This window comes from Alosa sapidissima, chromosome 16 (assembly GCF_018492685.1).
Source record: "Alosa sapidissima isolate fAloSap1 chromosome 16, fAloSap1.pri, whole genome shotgun sequence".
NCBI classification, from domain to species: domain Eukaryota; kingdom Metazoa; phylum Chordata; class Actinopteri; order Clupeiformes; family Clupeidae; genus Alosa; species Alosa sapidissima.
In genome coordinates, this window is record NC_055972.1 from 2,829,986 (window position 1) to 2,850,654 (window position 20,669).

Below are 20,669 nucleotides of genomic sequence, written 5' to 3' on the forward strand. Positions count from 1 at the left end.
AGTATACCTTATATTTTACAAAACCGTATGAAATATATACGAATATTATAAAACATACAAATATATAACCCCCACACAGTATCAAATGTCAGGTCATCTGCTGTTTAATATTTCCCGCGAAAGATCAGAGAAATGCAGCAGGCCAGGTAGATTGTATTTAGTCTACGATTCAGAGCCGGAAAATGCTCTGTAGTGTAGTCCATCATCAGGTTATGTATAGCAAAGTTTGCCTATCTACAATCGTTGACGTAAGGATAAAATCTTCAAAAATGTGATTAAAAACTGGAAAGAGGGAACAGCTGAAACTAGAACCTTCTTGGCATTCATGTTTTCAATATGCTCTACATCCACGCTGTTTCCTACTTTGTACTCTGTTTGTACTTTTGAGGCAAAAGTTCCTTGAAAATTACGAAGCTGCATGAAATGTAGTAGGCCTATCCCAGACTGTATGAGTAAACGGAGGTGACCCAGGGCCGATTAAATATCTTTGTAAATTGAGGAACGCACAATAATGATAGATTTGCTACAATATCTGCATGTAATGTAACATTTTGTGGTGGAAAAGTTGTCGAGCTCTTTGGCGTGTACTTTGATAAAGCTAAGCAATTAACGTTATCTTTGTATGAATTTGTTGAGGGGCCGTTTTAATTAGCAATCGCAGAACTTCTTGTTTATTCCCACACAGCAGGAGACTCCTCGGCGGATCCGCCTTCAAGTCTCCAAAACCCGACAGACATTTCGTTTTGTGCCGTAAATTCTACTGTCAAACAGCGGATCTTGAGTGGACCCATGTCGGATCCGCGGACGCGGACGCGCCTTTACGGTTGGATTTCGACACCAAGAGCCGAGACGAGTCATATCAGTGATGATTTTCTTTGCTGGGACACGGTTGCACTGAACTGAACCCTCTTGAGTAAGTGTATTGATGTATTGATCAATTGCGACATTCACAGTAAACACTGGCCTTTGTGTATTTTTAATCATCATGTATATTAATTATTGTAATGTTAATGACTTTTTTTTTTTTAATGTTTGTTTGATATTGGGACTAGCAGAACTTTAACGTTATCTATACATTTGTCATTTTGTGCAACAGGCTATTGTTAGCTGAGAGGTGATCATGTGAGCCTGTAGCCTATTTGATTTAAAATGGATAGCAATTTCGGCAGAACATGTAATGGTAGTGTGATTAAAAAAAACACATTGTTATTTGGTCTGGTCTGTTTTAATGTGTCGCTGTTATGTAGCCTATGCTAGCGGCATGTAGCTGCTAGCTAGCATGCTGCTAGGCGCGATTGCATCATTTTGCAAGTTATTGCTAATGCTTATATGTATGTTTGAGTTCACATGTGCGATGCAAACTATAGATCAAGCTGATAAATTGGCACTGGTATTTCAGTCAATGAAGTGGGGTCAATATTACAGTCAGGGAAACACTTTGCTATGATAGCTAACAGGTACAACTTTAGCATGTTCACTCGCGGATAATTGTTTAGCGCTAGCTTCTAGCGGAGCATGGTTAAGTTTGCATTTTGGCAAGTTTGGTCTCGTGTAGTGTCTATCTGCCATCCTCGGCATTTTAATCACTATTTAAGTCGTTTCAGACAACTAATTGGTATCGCCGCCTGTTTGTGATTTCTTATGCTACTGTATGAAACTTGGTCCCCATCTTCTAGTTTGTGTGTTTAGTTTTGCAGCGTCAACTTTTATCGGCTGGACTATGATTGCGCTTGATCAAGTAAGATACTTTCTGGGTTGGTAAAGTGTAACTCCGGCGAAAATTGACCCCAGGGTCTTTCTCTGCATGACGACACATCAAATAAATAAGCCGTGGAGACGGTATGTTTCGTTGATCAAACACTACAGTGCTTGCACCGCCGTCACGCTTTCAGGCAAAATATTCTATGGTCACCGCTATTTACCGATGTACGGCTCCCATTGACTTCCATTTAACACATGTAAACAAATATGTGCTCAAACTAACGCCGCTGACTTATGCCAGCAAGGCCAAGCAGATAGGTCACGAAAAACACGTCCCACCTGGATTGAGATTTGTTTTCAAACACATTCATATTGTTCTTGTCTAGTTTGTAGCAATGAAACAGACATCACCATTCAACAATGTGTTTATTTAAATACAACATTAGAAACCATGATCAATTTTACACACCTGATTGCAACCTGTCTTTCTGAAATGTCTCTCTTAGAACACAAATGAATAGAAAGACTGGGCCTGTCTCCCCATCAGCCTTAAGACGAAGGGCACGTGTAGACGTTCAAAAAAGGCTTCGTCAAATCAGGACAGACATGGACATGGCAGGAATAGGGGCAGATGACCGAGTTCTTTCTGAGGGCACTGTACCACCCTCTCCAGCCGCACATGCAATGGCAGAGGTGCAAGTTTTTACTGAAGAGGACATGGAGCTGGCGAGCAAGGACATTGCTGTTGTGCCGGCTGACTGGCATGATGACGGGATGGTGCCCTGGCGCAGCTTTAAGAGCACTGAACGTGTAAAAAGGGCAGATGCTAGCAAGGAGGAGCAGCCGCCGAACTACCCAAGATATGACGTCAAGGGCATCAGAACTTGTGGTATGCCAAATCATAAAATTCTTGTTTACAAATAATTTCATGGTTGCTTCTCCTTCTGATGCTATTGTTGGCCAGGTCTCTCTTGTAAGAGTTATTTTGAGTTCTCAATCAGACCCACCTGGTGAAATAAAGATGATGATGATCTTCATCCTCCTCCTCCTCAATATTGTGTGCAGCTCTAGAGCTAATTTGAAACTCATGTTCATTTGAACACGCTCAATTTTAGACAACTACAAAGACGCCAGTAGGAGTCAATATCAGAGCGGCTGCAACAACTCTGAGCTACAGTCTACGGCAGAGCAGGAGGGTGAGCTGCCAGAGAGAAGAATCAGGAAGCCAGTGTAAGTGTGCGCGCTGTCTCGGCCAGTGTAAGTGTGCGCGCTGTCTCTGTTTTGTTAAGTTTCGACAGTAATAGGAGGGTTATTTCCCGTAGCAAAAATAGACCAGAGATGCTTGTACTATATGTATATTTGGCAATTTTGGGATTGCAATAACCGTACTGATATGGTTACTTAACAGCCATTGTTTCGGGGACTCTAATGAGCTTGAAGAAGAGCCAGTAAATGGTGTATCAGGTAAAGCCTCAAGCCAATTGCACTGGCAGAGTAAGGAATGATCTCTTAACATCGAAATAACAAAATATTAATATTAGAGATAACATTCTTAGTGCTAAAGACATTCCCCTCTCCTTGTATCCATTCCTCCAGCTCCACCATCTCACCGAGTGCCAGGCAGCAGAGTCACTTCTCCTCAACCTGGAGAAAACTGTCCAGGTAAAGACTGGTCTCCGAAATAACATTGATTACAGTGGCCCCATCTATATTAACACAGCAGTGGTTGAATATGCATTACCACCTCAGATTTTCTTCATACTCTATTGAAATTGTAACTGTCAAAATATCAAAATCTCAGCCAAATATTTTGTCAGTTAAAAACATCTGCATTCATGCAATATTGCCTGAAAAGTCTCAGCATCCAGCATGCAATATTAAATTAATCATTATCAAATTGTATTGAAACACATTGATTTTCAATGTCTATCCATTCATGGGGTTGAAATAGGTAGTGTATACCAAAATGTGGTTGAAATAGGTAGTGCGTACCAAAATGGGGTTGAAATGGGTAGTGCATACCAACATGGGGTTGAAATGGGTAGTGCATACCAAAATGTTGAAACATACAAATTCATGTTCAGCATGACCAGAGATGTTTTGTTTGCCATTGTTTGGCCCTGTAGCTCGCAGTCTACCATGGGTAACAGATCACAACCATTTAATACCAACTTCTCTCCCTTAGCACCTCATCATGGGGCAGGGCCGCAAATATTAGTGAATAGAAAGGCCCCATGTGTATTATCAGTCATGGTTAACAGATGACTACCATTTAATAAAAAAAAATTTTCCCCCCTCTCGCACAATTCCCCCCCCCCCCCCCCCCCCCCCCCCACTCACTATGGTCCAGGAACGGCAGTCCCTCCTCAACTCCCTCCGTCCTCTGCACCAGGCGTCAACGTGCGGCGACCGGAGGAGGCCTCTTCCAGCCTGGCCTACAGACCCACGTGGCGAGGGGGCGGGGTGACCGACACCATTCCCTGCTCTGGTGAGCAATACCTGACAGATACTGGAGGGTCATTCTGTGCCACAGATTTTGGGGGAGGGAGGAGATCCCACAACCATCACATTTTCTTCAAACTTTTGTCAATAACTTTTGTCATTAACTAATGTCAGTTTTATGAGTAATGAGGCTAAACACTGAAACGTGATATATTTTATAAACTACATTTTAGCTATATATTGTTTGTCAACAGCGGCTGAGGCCCACATCCTTAGCCTGCTGGAAACCATTAAACAGCAACAAGACGAGCTTGTGGTGAAGGTGAACTACCTGAGCAGCAGGCTGAGTGGCACCCCGGGGCCCGATGTTGAGATGCCCGACAATATCCAGTTTCCCCTGGAACAATTGGAGGCAGTGGAGGCATTTGAAATGTTTTTAAAGGAACCGTCAAATGGCCCGGCTCGACAGAGAGTGGTGAGTTTTCTTACTTAATATGAATGGTGCCATTAAGTTTATTGATTGTCCATGATTATTGCAAATATTCTATTGAAGCAGCCCTGAACAGGCCTGTCCTGAACCACCTTTTCCCAGTGGTACGATTCCAAGTTCAAGTACAAGTACAAGACACGTTTTTTGACGGCCTGCTTATGGGGCAGACAGCTAGCAGATCGTTAGGAAAGATTAGATGAATGTGATCATTTATGTTTGGACCTTTTTTGGGCCTGAAATCGCTGATACAACCTTTAAGACAGTGGAAATGAAGAAACGGCAAATTTAAAAAATGGCAAATTAAAAAGTTCGTACTGGTCCAGATTATACTTAGATATTGACGTTAACTAAAATATTAATAGTAAAAAGAAAATAAAACAAAGTGAATAAGTAAAAAATGTTTAGGTTGTAAAAACATACATAAAGGTTAAAATATAAAAAATAATAAATACAAACATAAAAGCAACAATAAATAAACACCTGTGCAAAGTATAGCTATGACTTATTCCTCAGTGCAATGGCTGCAGGGACCAAACTGTTTGTGTGTCTCTTTGTTCTACACCAGGGGATTGTAAACCTACGCCCAGAGGGGAGAAGCTGAAACTCTGTGTGCAATGGATGGGAACTGTCTTTTAAAATTGAACCAGTGATGTGCTGTAACTGTTTTGTGTACAAGGTCTCCATGTTGAGCTGTGGCTCACCAATCAGCCTGCTACACCACTTTACTATTTGGTTGAGTGAGTTTATTTTTCAAAGACAGGTTCCCAAACCAGGCAGCTAGCGCAAATGATAAAACTGATTCAATAAAAGCGTGGTCGAGGTCATGATGGATTTGTCAATGTAGAAGCGACTCAGTTTCCTCAAAAAGAACTGGTCCTGATGCCCTTTTTTTACACACAGCTTCACAGTTTGTTTCAAATGTGAGTGTTGAGTCTATCGTCCCCAGGTATTTCCCCAGGTGTTTATAAGATTGCACACATTGAACAGTTTGACCTTTTGATTGATGTGATTTCTTATGTCTGGATTTTTTTTTTTCTAAAATCAATGAGCATGTCCTTTGTTTTGGCTAAATTTAGTTGGTGAGATGCATCTCACCTTTCAACGAAGTCACTGATGACTGGACCATGACCTGTGTTACTGTCATGGAGCAGGCGAACAATTACGGAGCCATCTGCATATTTCACTATAGTCCTGTAGTTCCACCTGCTCTGGCACATATTTGTGTACAGGATGTAAAGAAGAGTTGAGAGTACGCATCCTTGTGGGGAGCCGGTTGATGGCAGACTTTGTCAGAGGCTGCCATTCTCTCACTCTTTGCGTCCTGTTTGTAAAAAAGTTAAGGATCCAGCCTACCAGATTATTGCTCAGGTCAAACTGTTGTAGCAGCCTTGTGGTTAAAATATGGGGTTGGATTGTACTAAAAGCAGAGGAAAAGTCAAGGAATACAAGTCTGTCAATGAGCCACAATCTCCCTGGTTGGACATTGTGTGTAAGGTGGCACATGTCCATGAGTGTGTGAGCCAAGTACATGTTAAGAAACGAATAACCCAAGAGAACAGGAGTTTTTTTTCTTTACAGAAAAAACACAGTAGAACCAGTAGAAACCAGTGATTACAGTAGAAACATAGAAGTTTTCTAAGTTTTTCTACATTTCTGGACGCTTTCAACAGGAAAAAAAACATTTTAAATGCACCTTTAAATGCAACTTAGAAACAAGCTTAGAAATGTGTACCTTGGTGTCTATTTATTAAAAAAAAAGTCTTTGCCTTTTAGGTTTCTTTTTTGGCCACCATTGGAGGGCAGGACGTGAAGAGGGTGACCTGGAACATCCTGGGCAGGATCTTCACCGATGGGGTGTCTCATCAGATAAACTGGAAGGGTGTTAATAACAAAAAGCCCTTCAGTAGGATGGAAACGAAGGCCTTGCTTTTCAGTAAGTATATAATTCAAAGTAATATTAAATACGTTCAAAGACGATAGTTTGTAAATGTTGGGGCACGTAACGTGCTGGTTCACTAGGTGCAACACCTAACCGGGTCCGTGTAGACACTAATTACATTCAGAATAGCGGCAGGTTCAAACACACCTGGCTCCACAGGAGATAAATGAGTCACCGAGAGCCTTTCGTGCAACTAGTCAATGACGGAGAGCCAAGAAACCGTCTGTAAAAGGCAGAGAATGTCCAAAGTTTTGGGATCATTTCAAACTTACAAAAGAAGACAAGGTGCAATGTGTCCACTGCAAAGCAGAACCGGCGTACTACAACAACACGTCAGCAATGATTCAACATTTGAGCTGAAAGCATTCAGTTGTTAACACCAGCTCCCTCACCAAGCGTAGCCAACACAAGGCAACGTAAACAGTATCAAATATCAAAACTGCAGTTCTTATGCAGGAAATGCAGTATTTTGGACACGAAAGAACTGCATTGTACTGCAGTATTTTGGATATGACTGCACTGTACTGTAGTATAACTGCACTGTACTACGACAAAAAACTATTTTTTGTAAGGGAGGTTATTTGGTAGTAATGGTAAAATGCTGCAGATGCACAAATCTACAGAGAACAGATTATTAATATACTACATTAATTTAGTGACTAGGGCTAGTTTAGAGCATGACATTAGTACAAATTAATATATTGCACTTAACTAATTGAATGCCAAGCTGTTTTTGGAAGCTTTGTCCTAGAGTGCCAGCAATCTAGACCATTGTTGATGATTTTTGTACAGCCACAGCATATTCTGTGTTATAGCTATGAACACATACAATGGCTCGTTTGAAAGGTGAGACTTTAAGCTCTCAGTGGGTGCAAACCGTGTATTTCTACACGCTTCTGTTCCTGAGAAATCGCAAGCTAAACAGTGGCTAGTTTTCATCAAAATCGCTGTTTTTTTTTTTTCTAGAAATGGAGATATAACGTCTTTCATGAAATATGAAGTGTTGCCTGTAAAGTTTCCGGGAAATTACCTGGTGAGACTGCCACCTAGTGATAGACCCACGAAAATGGCCTGGTTTTGAGCTGACGTGCATGCGTCACTGATTCGACCCAAAGCGGCAACCAAGTTGTGATATATGTCCAGATAAAATGTCCAGATTGTGCGTTTTCATGAGTTTTCGATCGTCATATATTTCATTTCCATTCATCACAGAGTTCCCAAAATCACATATAAGGTGTGTTAGAGTGTCTAGTTTCGTAATTAAAATAAAAAGCTAAAAACGTAATATTACGTTTTTGGCACTCAACGCATGGAAAGGAAAAACGTAATATTATGTTTTTGGCACTCAATGAGTTAATAACACACAATTATTTATTTATCCGATTAATCGATGAAATAATCACTAGAATACTCGATTCCAAAAAGAATCGATGGCTGCAGCCCTAAAAAACCTTGAATCAATGTCATAAGATGGTTCCTCACACACATTACACACTGTGCACACATGTGCAGGCCAGACGTGACCGCGGTATTGTGGTAGTACAGTTACCGTCCCACCAGTGATATATCCACATACAATATGTACTCTGATCAAGGATACCACTGATTTATCCACATACGATATGTACTCTGATCAAGGATACCACTGATATTGTTTGAACATTTTGGATGTCTCTTTTAAAGGCACACTATGCAGGTTTTTTAGCTTAATTGACCTTCATTTAACACCTTCAGAGTCATTGGAATGGATTGGAAAAAATGACTTTTTTCGGGTTGAATGGTGGACGTCTTGCTTCCCCCTAGTGCCTGTGAGCGGAAAAACCACCTTTGCAACTGTGGGCCGACGGCCTCAGTGTCAGGAAGTATAACGAGTGTAAGGAATTGCTTTACTGCATTCAAATACACATACACGCCAGGCACCGGCTAGAAAAAGGTAGCGATGGAGTTTCTCAGACATTAGTCATGACAGAGCCAGCGAAAAAGAAGCAAAAACCGAGAAAACAGTAAGGACATGGCCAATACTGCATAGTTTACCTTTAAACATCCGATAGTGAAAGGCGCGGCACACCTTACCCTGATCACAAATTCATAGTTTACCCACCTCTTATTTTAACCACCACAACCCTGTTTATAACTTTGTAAGTCATGTTTCTTTTTTAATTTAATCTCCTTAATACATATCTCATGTATTGTATTGTATTGTATTGTGTAAGCATACTTGGCTTTGGATGCTACATACCATAAACATAAACAAATCTGTCTGTTTGATTACAGGTGCTGTGAGGAAAAACACGGTGACCCGGTCAGCCACAGACGCGGAGGTCACCAAGCACGCAATGAGGTGGTTCAACCTGGCGGCAGACCGAGCCACGAGGAGACGCGTCCAGCCTCCAGCCACACAAACGGAGTAAATGCAGGAATATGCATTAAACAATCTTTTTATTGAACTTCTTGTTGTTCTTGTTCTTGTTGAACTTCTTGTTGTTCACCAGTTATTTCTTGAATTTCCCCTGGGGATCAATGAAGTATCTATCTATCTATCTATCTGCATTTCATTGAAGTTGTAGCCTAATAGATCAAATATGTTATGTCTCCACCGACCTAGGCCTATAAAGCACTAAATTTGGTTTTGACCACAAGATGAATGTAGACCCAGCAAGCAAGCCCACGCGGGCCCCTTTTGGGCTCACTTTGGGCTGGCGCAGGGGGCCCTAGTGGGCTGTCCACAGTGGGCCCGTGAGGGCTTGCTCATCGGCAAAGCGCTGGCCCCACAGTACTGGGCCCGCACGTACTGCGGCTAATTGTGGGCCCACAGAGAGCCCAAAAGTTTGGACCTGACCTGGGCAAGTCCACGCTGGCCCTGTATGGGTTTGCTATGGTTTGGCCCTAGCCCACACTACCCGAAAAAATCCCGCATGGGCCCCACAAGGGTGTGTTTGCTGGGTAGTAACCTAGCCAACATAGGCTACTTAACTAAAACAGAATAGGCTATAACCTATAACTTTCCATAAATGTCAATTTTATGTTTCCATTGAGTAGTGATTAATTTTGTACAGTAAATTGATGTCTTGACTTCAATTGGTACTATACCCCCCACAAAGACCCAGTACCCACCAAAGAGACAGAAATATTAGTTTTGGGGGGGTCAGATAATTTTTCTGATATTGTGAAAAAATATTAGTTACAATACAAGACAACTCCCATTTTTACTGTAGGAACATTGCGATTTCAGACACCCCTCTTGTGGACCGTAGGGCCTACCATTTTTAACCACCGTGGCGCTAGAAGCAACGGACATAGAGAACAACTTCTCAAGCAGTGTCTACGTTGAATGACAAAATGCTGGGTAAATTCCTCCAGTAGGCTACATGGGTAAAAGTAAGTTACTAGCATACGTCTAGCTTGTTGAAAATGTGTTTTTTTACAACCTTCATTTATTAATGTGTTTTGTTCTTACATAGCTCATGTTACATCTTCATACATTGAATTACCAGTTTGCAGTAATGCACTTCAAGCATAATACTTATAGGTCTACAATACAATATACACCTTGTACACACATAGGCCTACATAACATACTTATGTCAGATTTGGACAGGTCTAGAAATACAGTGCTATATAACGTAAATACAATGTCTGGAAGAAGTGTAGGCCTATCTGTGTTTGTGCATGTGTATGTGACTCATTTGTAGGATACTGTAGTGTTGATAACCAGCTTGTTCTGACAGGTTATTGGACTCTTGTTATCACTCTATAGTTCTTCTGTGGTAGTAGCCTATGGTTCTTCATAGTGTGCTCCTTAATCACATTAAAGATTGCTCAGGTTTCACATATCTCCAAGTAGACTGTAATGGAACATTGGTTTATATGGTATATGAAAGGGTTGGGTCTTACCTCTAGGTCTTAAAAAGATCTGAAAACATACCTGTACAGGAAAGCTTTTAGTTAACTCATCTTATCCTGTAGACTACTTTTTCAGATTATTCTACATCTGCTACTATTGGAGGGCGCAGCCAGCCAGAAGCAGATGGGCTCCCCCTATTTAAGTCAGGTTCTGCTCAAGGTTTCTTCCTGGAATATGGGAGTTTTTCCTTGCCACAGTTGCCATATGGCGTGCTTGTGGGGGGTAAGAGGGTTAAGGCTGCCAGTCTTATGACGTCATTTTCTATATTTTTGATATGTTGCTGAGTGGATCATAAACAGCCCCAGCAATGAAGAAAAGTGATTGATAATGATTGATTGACTATTATTGTGTTACATGCTTCAAATGTAAAGCACTTTGAGCTGCATTCTGTGTATGAAAGGTGCTATACAAATAAAGCTTATTATATTATTATGAAATCTAAAAATAAACCAAATCAATAGTTTATGAAATAGGCTATTAGAATGGTTGATCAAAACAGTTCTTTTTTGGATATATGTTAACAATGAGATGTTCTGTAACCTACTGATTATCAGTTTGTCGCATGTTTAGACCTTGTACTGTATGTGTGTTGCACAATGTTGCACTTGCCGATCACGGTGGGAATTGATATGGTAGTGGACCATGATGGTCATAGAAGAAGTGAAGGAGCAGTACCCCCCAATTATGGTGGGGTAATTAGCACTCTGAGTGTGCGGTAGCCTATTTGATAGGGAGATGTGTACACAAACTGAAAACAGATATGATGCCAGTAGTGTTTATAGCTAATGCTAATTTGCAAAACGTGTCCCTAGAAGAGCTTAAAGTTCAGTTAAAGTGCCTTTTGCAGACTCACTTGCTCTGGCAAACTGTTCAGATATCCTGAGCATGCGCCAGCAAGCATTCTTAAAGGTAGGTTTAACTTTTTCATGTCATGTGCTTTCAAGGTAACGCCACAAGAGTGCAGCGATGAGCTGCCTTCTATCTGACTTTCAACTGATCATGCGGTCAGTGGTCTTGAAGCGTTGGAGTTGGTTAGTAAAAAAAATAAGAGCCGTTTTGGTGTGGCGTTAGCCAGGCTATTATTAAACATTCGCTGGCTAAATCCTTCGTGTTTAGCCTGGTTAGCACGCAGACCTTCTCAATTATAATTGAGAGTGCGTCTGGAAAAGGTTTATTGACTCACGACTTCCAACATGAGCGTAGGCAGTAGTAGAAATTAAACTTATATTAGTGCATTAAACTTTTACCGACTTTTACTTTTTTGATAGTTTCAGAAGTGCAGCAATCTTGTAAACGACGGTTTTAAATGGAGTTGTTTACTCCGTTCCAAAGAAATACACGTCCAAGACGGATTAGCGATTGTATTGCGTGCCTGTGTTTTAGAGACATTTGAATGGGCTTCAATGGCCTCTTGGCCAGACGGACCTGCAGAGCAAATCCCAAATTTGCCAAAGGTTCGTATGGGTATTCCCAGACTACGTTGTACTCTCAGTCCGTGGACTAACAGGTGTGCCTTTCTTAATTTAGGTTATAGCACCGACATACTCAACATGCCAGTTAGACAGAAAATACAGAAACAGTCACAACGGGCATTCTGACTTAGAACATTTGGAATTCGCCCGAGGGAGTGTAGAATACTCGCATGCAGTCCATAGTCACACCCAGCACAGCCTTTGCGTTCGGCTGACATCATTGCTATGGCTTATTAGACTGTGGTGTTAATCACAGCGCAGGAAAGCATGGACCAAACAGGGCCATACCTAAATAGGAGAAGGGATGGAGAAGTCTTTTTAATGTTTTAATTGGATCAATTCATGGTTTCAACAGTTTGTGCCTGGTGATTTGCCTTTTCTTGGCCAACACCGCGCTCTCCCGATTCTTCTCTTGTTTCTTTGTGGGTGCGTAATCCAGGGAACTCATAAAAAATAACAAATGGTCGCACTCCAAAAATCTTTTCTTGCTTTTAATCCATTTTAGCACAGGGGTTAATTGACAAACGTTTCGGCCTGATGGCCTTCGTCCTGTGCTAAAATGGATTAAAAGCAAGAAAAGATTTTTGGAGTGCGACCATTTGCCTGGTGATTTGTCCGTGATGTAGAAAAGGAGAACTCCATGGAGTTGTTGGATATAGGTTTTATGATGCAGGACTTGCATTCATTACCGATAACCACCTAGCGTTTATGTATTTATATATTACCGATAGCTAGCGTTTATGTATTGTTTTGCTTTGGGTTCAGATGCAAGAGCTTGTACCTTTCTAAAGTATATTTTTTGGGGGGCTTTTACCTTTACTGCGACAGGATAGTGGAGAGTGACAGGAAGTGAGTGGGAGAGAGAGTCGGGGTGGGATCCGGAAAGGACCACGGGGCGGGAATCGAGCCCGGGCCGCCGGTGTACGATGCAGGTGCCCCAGCCAGTTGCGCCACGGCTGGGTCCAGCTTGTACCTTTCTACGGCTTGTTTATGAAGTCCAGCTGATACGAAGCCAAGGACCTTGAATGTGTTTTATCTTCTGGACAGTAACAATAGTCTATTTTTCTGCACTGGCCTTCAATGTTTGTCCCTTTGTTTGGATGGAAATATATAATTAGAAAACAGAGGCACCATGGAATGTGTTTCTACTAAGTATCCATCTGTGCTAAAGATGGTGCGGGGCAAAAGAATCATAATATGCGCATAGGTCACCGTGTGCTCGTCAGATCAGACTGAATACTATTCCGATGAGCGTGGAATAATGGTCATTCTTTGAAGTCCAAGGTCGGTCGACAGTTACATAGCCTAAACGCTGGCGAACACAATGGCACCACTGAGACATGTATCTGTTTCTATTGATCTCTGCCGCACATCATCCAAAAAGGTGACACATTTTAGCATGATGCGGCGTATCAGGCTTGGACCAAGGTTGCAGGATACAGGGTGGCCTGCGCCCCCAGGGCTGGGGGACGTGCCAGGCACTGGAGAGGTTTTGAGATTTAGATAACGGGGGTCGGATACTAACTACTCGAAGACTCCTCTGGGATCAGTGGACCGATGACCGCGTCCCTGGAGGGAAGCGTGGGAGTGGTGGGGCCTGAGACAGCGGCCTCCGCTGCGTCTTCACGGGGGGATGGTCAGGGGCGTCAGAGTTGCCCCAGGGAGGAGTTGCCCCAGGGAGGAGTTGCCCCAGGGAGGAGTTGCAGGCCAGTGAACGCATCAGAGCACTGTGGAACCTGAGCTCAAGGTGCTGCGCAAATTCTTCACGCTTGATAAGGAGGGATCGATTTACAAAACATCCTATGTTGACTGATAGGACTCTCTCTGTTTCTCCCACACACACACACACACATACATACAGTACACACACACACACACACACTCATACATACATACACACACACACACACACTCATACATACATACACACACACACTCTCCCTCTCTCCGACTCTCCCTCTTGTCTTATCTTCCCTCCTGGTAAGTGTGTGTTTTGTGTCACATTTCATTTCAGCTGAGCTCTGAAGCCCTGAGGTCAGAGAAAGTGGGTCAGGGTGGAGGCCTTTCTCTCTCTTCTCTCTCCTCTCTTCACACACACATCTGCCAATAATGAAATCAGATTCCATTTTGCAGTGTGAACATCATATCTTGAAGTGCCAGAGTGTCTGGGCTGTTGGAGATGGCCTAATGGAAATATTGTACAGTGCAACTGGAAAGTATTCAAACCCTTACAAGTTTTCCACATTTTGTTTTGTTTCAGGCTCATCTTAAAATGGATTCAGTTCATTTTTTCTCTTTCTCTATAAATTTACAAAACACTCCAATCACACCTGATTTTTTTGTGGACTGTTGGAGTATTGTGTGTAGATTAATGGGGGGGGGGCGGACGAATGGAAGATGAGTCTGAAACATAACAAAATGTGGAAAACTTGAAAGGGTCTGAATACTTTCCAGTTGCAGTGTATATTCCTGCACTTCTGTACTCATCACGGCCCATTTCCCTCTCTGGGGTGTTGTTTGCTGTAGAGGGTTGAGGGTTGTTAGTCTCACTCTCAGACCCTTTGTTTGTTTTCATGCTTCATGCGACAGCCTGGTCGTTCTCATTATGTTGTGATTCATGTCTAAAAGATGCTTTGACAATGAAGTGCTAAATGTGAGCAGATGCAGGCCAGATCAGGGCATTCCTGAGCATCTCCGTGTTTGCCAAACTACGCATGTCGAGACGTTTTTGCTCTCAAAAGGCCTCTGGTTGCGCCAGTATCTCATTTGCCCTGGTTTCTGTTAATCGGGGCCAACTGCATTAAAGTTAAGTTTACCGAGGACTCGGCCTCTGGGAGCGGGCTATAGGATGCAGCTGAGACAGAGAAGCAGAGAATCAATAGGGTGGCTGTTTACATTTGGCACGGGACGTGATTTCCTCACTACCATGTTACACACACACACATTATTGCCTACTGCATACCTGCATACGTAGGTACACACACACACACACACACATACAATCATGCACACACAGATAGTAGTCACACAGACACACACATTCATTCATACTTATACACACGCACACAATCATATATCCTGTAGGCCACACATGCATACACACACACACATACACATACACAAGCATACATACAGTTGTGCTCAAAAAAATAGCAGTGCCTTTAGAAAAATGAGTAAATGTCAAAATTCTTCAAACAAATTGTACTTTCATGAACACAGATGCATTGGGGACACAGTACATTCTATTCCAAAGCAAAACAATTGGGCAAAGTCATCAAAACTTAAATAATAATAATGATATTTCATAGAAAGTCAGAAATGCCATGTTCAAAGAAATAGCAGCGTTGCCATCTTTCCTTGGAAACTGTACAAACTAAGAAATTCTTGATAAGTGAACTTGGCTGAGTATCCTAAACTAATATTTTGTTGCAAAACCACGGTTTCTGATAACTGCTTCACATCTGTGGTGCATGGAGTCAACCAACTTCTGGCATCGTTCAACAGGTATTGCAGCCCAGGTTAATTGTACTGTATTCCACAATTCCTCTTTGTTTCTTGGTTTTGCCTCATGCACTGCACTTAAAGTTTTGATGACTTTGCCCAATTGTTTTGCTTTGGAATAGAATGTACTGTGTCCCCAATGCATCTGTGTTCATGAAAGTACAATTTGTTTGAAGAATTTTGACATTTACTCATTTTTCTAAAGGCACTGCTATTTTTTTGAGCACAACTGTATATCCTCTAGGCTACACATCCATACACACACACACAATCATATCTACATATATCCTGTAGGCCACATACACACACACACACACACACACACACAGTCATATCTACATACAGTATATCCAGTAGGCGACACATGCACACACCCTCACACAAACACCACTGATCTGATATAGTGACAGGTACGGGTGAGCTTTGCCCATGGAGAGAGCTGCACGTGAGCTAAGAGCTAAAAGCCTCCAAAGGGTGGTGCGGGGGTGGGGGAGGGGTAGTTTGGGGTGGGGTGAGGGGGGGCATTTGCCCAGGGTTATCTCGGAGGTTATCACTGAGCCTGTTCTGTCGGTAAACACATGGAAATGACCCATTAACCTGCATCCTGCACTACAGTGTGAGAGGGTCCGTGAAGGTGTGTGTGTGTGTGTGGCCTACAGGTGTGTGTGTGTGTGATTCAGTTTCTAAATACTTTATTTTAAAATTCTAATGTACTATAACTAACTTTGTTTTTGTATTAAGGCTGTTTATCTTCAGCCTATGTGTGTGTGTCTGTGTGTGTAAGGACACATCTCAGTCACACTCAGACATCAAAGTCAAAGTCAAAAGTCAAAGTCAGCTTTATTGTCAATTTCTTCACATGTTCCAGACATACAAAGAGATCGAAATTACGTTTCTCTCTATCAAACAAATTGTACTTTCACAACACCCTGCATGAGACCAGACATCTTGCTTGTTTTAAAGATAATTTATTATTTGTGTACATGATTGCTTTGGTAATGTGTGTGCACGTGTTTGAAGTCAGAACTACTTAAGCATGTCTGTATCACATGTTTGTAATGTGTTTCTGTGTTTTAAAGTTGTGTTTTTTAACTGTGTGTGTGTGCATATTTGTGTGTGTGTGTGTTTTCTGTAGTTATTGTGCTTTCTCTTTGTGTGGGTATGTTTACCTGTGTGTCATGTAAGTGTGTTTTGGTGCTAATCCTCTCTAAGTCGAGTGCAGTCGTGACCACACGTGTTGTGTATTCAGTCAGATTACACCCATTTTCCATATTCTAGTTGTTGAACCTCTCCTCAACTCAAAGCCTCTTTGTCTTATTCCCATTCAACAGCTTTTCTTTCCTGTTTCAACACACACACACACACCTACACACACACACACACACACACACACAACACCCTGCATGAGCTGACTTGCCCCAGTCTTTGTTGTGAACCTGCCAGTTTTCCCCAGCAGAACAAGACCAAATTTCACAGCTGAACGACCTGTATATACACACACACACACACACACACACACACACACACACCTCTTCCTCTCCACTCTCTTTTGGGTAAATGCAGGTTTGTGTCCCGTCTGAGTGTCTGTCTGGGTCTGATTACAAAGGGGAGAGTGTGTGTGTGTGTGTGTGTGTGTATATATGTATGTGTGTGTGTATGCTTGTCAGTGTGACTCAGTTTGATTACAGAGGAGAGAGTTCATGTGTTTATGTTGATGGCTCATGGAAGATCAGAGAGCTCATTCAAAGACGTGAAACCCTGCTGAGTTCGTAGCCTATAATCATAACCCAACTGGATCAGCTGGAGCTGATGTTGTTTTAGATGGACTTACATTTCGGCTGTGGTTACATGTTAGTAACAACCAATCTCATGTGAGGCTACAACTAGTAAATGACACTATCCCTCTAAATGCTAAAGGTGGACGTGTGAGGAGACAAGCTATACTAAGTGTGTGTGTGTGTGTGTGTGTGTGTGTGTGTGTGTGTGTGTGTGTGTGTGTGTGTGTGTGTGTGTGTGTGTGTGTGGACGTGCGAGGAGACAAGCTACACTAATAATTCATTAGTGACACTTCTGCAAACACTGTCCTCCATTTCAAGTTCTGGTAAAGGATTAGATTAATTTATAAACATTCATTTGGTATACAGTACATGCAGTGTGTCAGTGCAACACGTTATTAGCAACCTTGGGTTTGGTAAAGGCACTATATGTATGGGTTTGGTAAAGGCGCTATATGTATGGGTTTGGTAAAGGCGCTATATGTATGTATGGGTTTGGTAAAGGCGCTATATGTAAATGTATGGGTTTGGTAAAGGCGCTAAATGTATGGGTTTGGTAAAGATAGATAGATAGATAGATAGATAGATAGATACTTTATTGATCCTCAAGGGGAAATTCAAGTAAAGTCAAGTAGGTAAAGGCACTATATGTAAATGTATGGGTTTGGTAAAGGCGCTATATGTAAATGTGTGGGTTTGATAAAGGCGCTATATGTATGTATGGGTTTGGTAAAGGCGCTATATGTAAATGTATGGGGTTGGTAAAGGCGCTATATGTATGGGTTTGGTAAAGGCGCTATATGTAAATGTATGGGTTTGATAAAGGCGCTATATGTATGTATGGGTTTGGTAAAGGCGCTATATGTAAATGTATGGGGTTGGTAAAGGCGCTATATGTATGGGTTTGGTAAAGGCGCTATATGTAAATGTATGGGGTTGGTAAAGGCGCTAAATGTATATGTATGGGTTTGGTAAAAGTGCTATATGTAAATGTATGGGTTTGGTAAAGGCGCTATATGTAAATGTATGGGTTTGGTAAAAGCGCTAAATGTATATGTATGGGTTTGGTAAAGGCGCTATATGTAAATGTATGGGTTTGGTAAAAGCGCTAAATGTATATGTATGGGTTTGGTAAAGGCGCTAAATGTATATGTATGGGTTTGGTAAAGACGCAATATGTATTTTTTAACTTGTACACATGGAGCGTGCCACGATGAAAGGAGTCCAGTTTGACAAAATAAAAAAAATTGGTTTTATTGGATATAATCCAAGACCTTAGGGTTTAAAACAAGGGGTCATTTGTTCATTTCCGTTTAGCCAACCCAGAGATATTGGCCAAGGCTATGTGAAGGCTATCCTCATCTCAGCAATGTGTGAGAGAAAATCAGCTCAGTTTGAACTTCACAGCGCAGCTTCTAAATGCTCCATTCACACAGGCGGTAAAACTTGTGAGGTAGGCTAGCCTATAATGTTTGATCAACTTCTGAAGACAACAAGAACAAAAATAGCCTAGGATAGCCTATTTGTGATTACTTATTGAAGAAGCCAAAAGCAAAAACACGCAGTTATCAGACCAAAGAAAACGGAAACTTTCCTGTTCTCATGTACAGCAAGTGTCTGAACGAGGAGAAAGTTTTTATCCAAACTTTAATGCGCAGTCTACACATTTGGCCTTCAAAATCATATTTTCTAGGTCGTTTTACAGTAAGATATGTCTATGACTAATAGATAAGAGGTTAAGGAATGTGTTCGTGGTGAAATTAGAAAATACATATTTTAGTCATTTTTCGACCCTCTCTGCATTCAAATCGCTGTATCTGCAATCGCTGTATTTCCACGACACTGGACTCATTTTGTCGTGGCACGCCCCAAATATTGAATGAACGTGTTTCCTCACAGCGATCCCAAAGTTCTTTTGCTGATGGCACCAACGCCATCTGGCCCGTAGCTCTGTGGCTGTTGTGGTTGGGTTTTATGCAGGATTCATATCCTATGGTTGCGTGCGGAGTGTGTGTATCTCTGTGGCTGTTGTGGTTGGGTTTTATGCAGGATTCGTATCCTATGGTTGCGTGCAGAGTGTGTGTGTCTGCGGCTGTTGCGGTTGGGTTTTATGCAGGATTCGTATCCTATGGTTGCGTGCGGAGTGTGTGTATCTCTGTGGCTGTTGTGGTTGGGTTTTATGCAGGATTCGTATCCTATGGTTGCGTGCGGAGTGTGTGTGTCTGCGGCTGTTGTTGTTGGGTTTTATGCAGGATTCGTATCCTATGGTTGCGTGTCTGCCTGACCGGCGGAGAGTGTGTGTGAGAACAGACCCTATGGCAGCCCAGGGGTTAGAGGGATGAGCCCCTGATCATTCAGACAGATGTGCAAACACACACACACCGTCTCCACCCTACCACAGCAACAGAACCTGGAGCAGCTCAAGAGGTCAGCTCATCTCACTGGTGCAAATATGACACACACACACACACACACACACACAGCTCATCTCACTGGTGCAAATATGACACACACACACACACACACAGCTCATCTCACTGGTGCAAATATGACACACATGGACACACACACACACACACACACACACACACACTCATCTCACTGGTGCAGATATGACACACATGGACACACACACACACACACACACACACACACACAGCTCATCTCACTGGTGCAAATATGACACACACACACACACACACACACAGCTCATCTCACAGGTGCAAATATGACACACATGGACACACACACACACACAGCTCATCTCACTGATGCAAATATGACACACACACACACACACACAGCTCATCTCACTGGTGCAAATATGACACACATGGACACACACACACACACACACACAGCTCATCTCACTGGTGCAAATATGACACACATGGACACACACACACACACACACACAGCTCATCTCACTGGTGCAAATATGACACACATGGACACACACACACAGCTCATCTCACTGATGCAAATATGACACACACACACACACACACACAGCTCATCTCACTGATGCAAATATGACACACACACACACACACACACAGCTCATCTCACTGGTGCAAATATGACACACATGGACGGACACACACACACACACACACAGCTCATCTCACTGGTGCAAATATGACACACACACACACCAGAGTTTCCGCTAGAAAAAAATGGTGCCGGTCAAAGTGACCGGCAGAGGTTTCGTTTTCTGGACATTTTGATGATATGCCGGTCAAATATCCTATTATCGCTTCTTAATTAGTCAAGTTGAGGAAAACTGGAGACAGGCTATGTAGCTTAAAGAATGACATAATCAGGCTGTATAGAATGCAACATGTTCATTACCCCAACTTAAACATGCCTAACAAGATCTAGCCAGTATCTATGTTTTCATGGACAGCAAGAGTCCGCTTCGTTCATTGTTTTAAAAAGGCTGTTT

The 20,669-nt window shown here is 42.2% G+C and overlaps 1 protein-coding gene and 1 long non-coding RNA gene across 6 annotated transcripts; both read left to right on the top strand.

Moving 5' to 3' along the window:
* Window positions 1-102: 102 nt before the first annotated feature.
* On the top strand, window positions 103-9,019 carry LOC121685750. Of its 5 annotated transcripts, none has more exons than XM_042066487.1 (10): window positions 104-248; window positions 686-913; window positions 2,208-2,590; window positions 2,817-2,931; window positions 3,110-3,195; window positions 3,298-3,363; window positions 4,052-4,189; window positions 4,398-4,618; window positions 6,407-6,566; window positions 8,847-9,019. In XM_042066487.1, the coding sequence occupies exons 3-10, from the start codon at window positions 2,215-2,217 to the stop codon at window positions 8,981-8,983; spliced, it is 1,299 nt and encodes a 432-aa protein (XP_041922421.1). In that variant the 5' UTR covers window positions 104-248; window positions 686-913; window positions 2,208-2,214; the 3' UTR covers window positions 8,984-9,019. The 5 variants fall into 5 exon arrangements, with proteins under 5 accessions (XP_041922425.1, XP_041922421.1, XP_041922424.1 ...); XM_042066490.1 differs by having other exon boundaries at window positions 3,110-3,165; XM_042066488.1 differs by having other exon boundaries at window positions 108-248; window positions 689-913.
* Window positions 9,020-9,946: 927 nt separating this feature from the next.
* LOC121685777 lies at window positions 9,947-19,844 on the top strand. The gene is made up of 3 exons (XR_006023439.1): window positions 9,947-10,249; window positions 11,005-11,006; window positions 19,835-19,844. It is a non-coding gene; the product is annotated as an uncharacterized LOC121685777 (long non-coding RNA).
* The last annotated feature ends 825 nt before the right edge of the window (window positions 19,845-20,669 follow it).

Coding starts and splice junctions, on each gene's coding strand:
- LOC121685750 (XM_042066487.1), top strand. CDS start 2,215: ATGAATAGAAAGACTGGGCCTGTCTCCCCATCAGCCTTAAGACGAAGG. Junction 4,190..4,397: donor CGACACCATTCCCTGCTCTG/GTGAGCAATACC, acceptor GTTTGTCAACAG/CGGCTGAGGCCCACATCCTT. Junction 6,567..8,846: donor AACGAAGGCCTTGCTTTTCA/GTAAGTATATAA, acceptor GTTTGATTACAG/GTGCTGTGAGGAAAAACACG.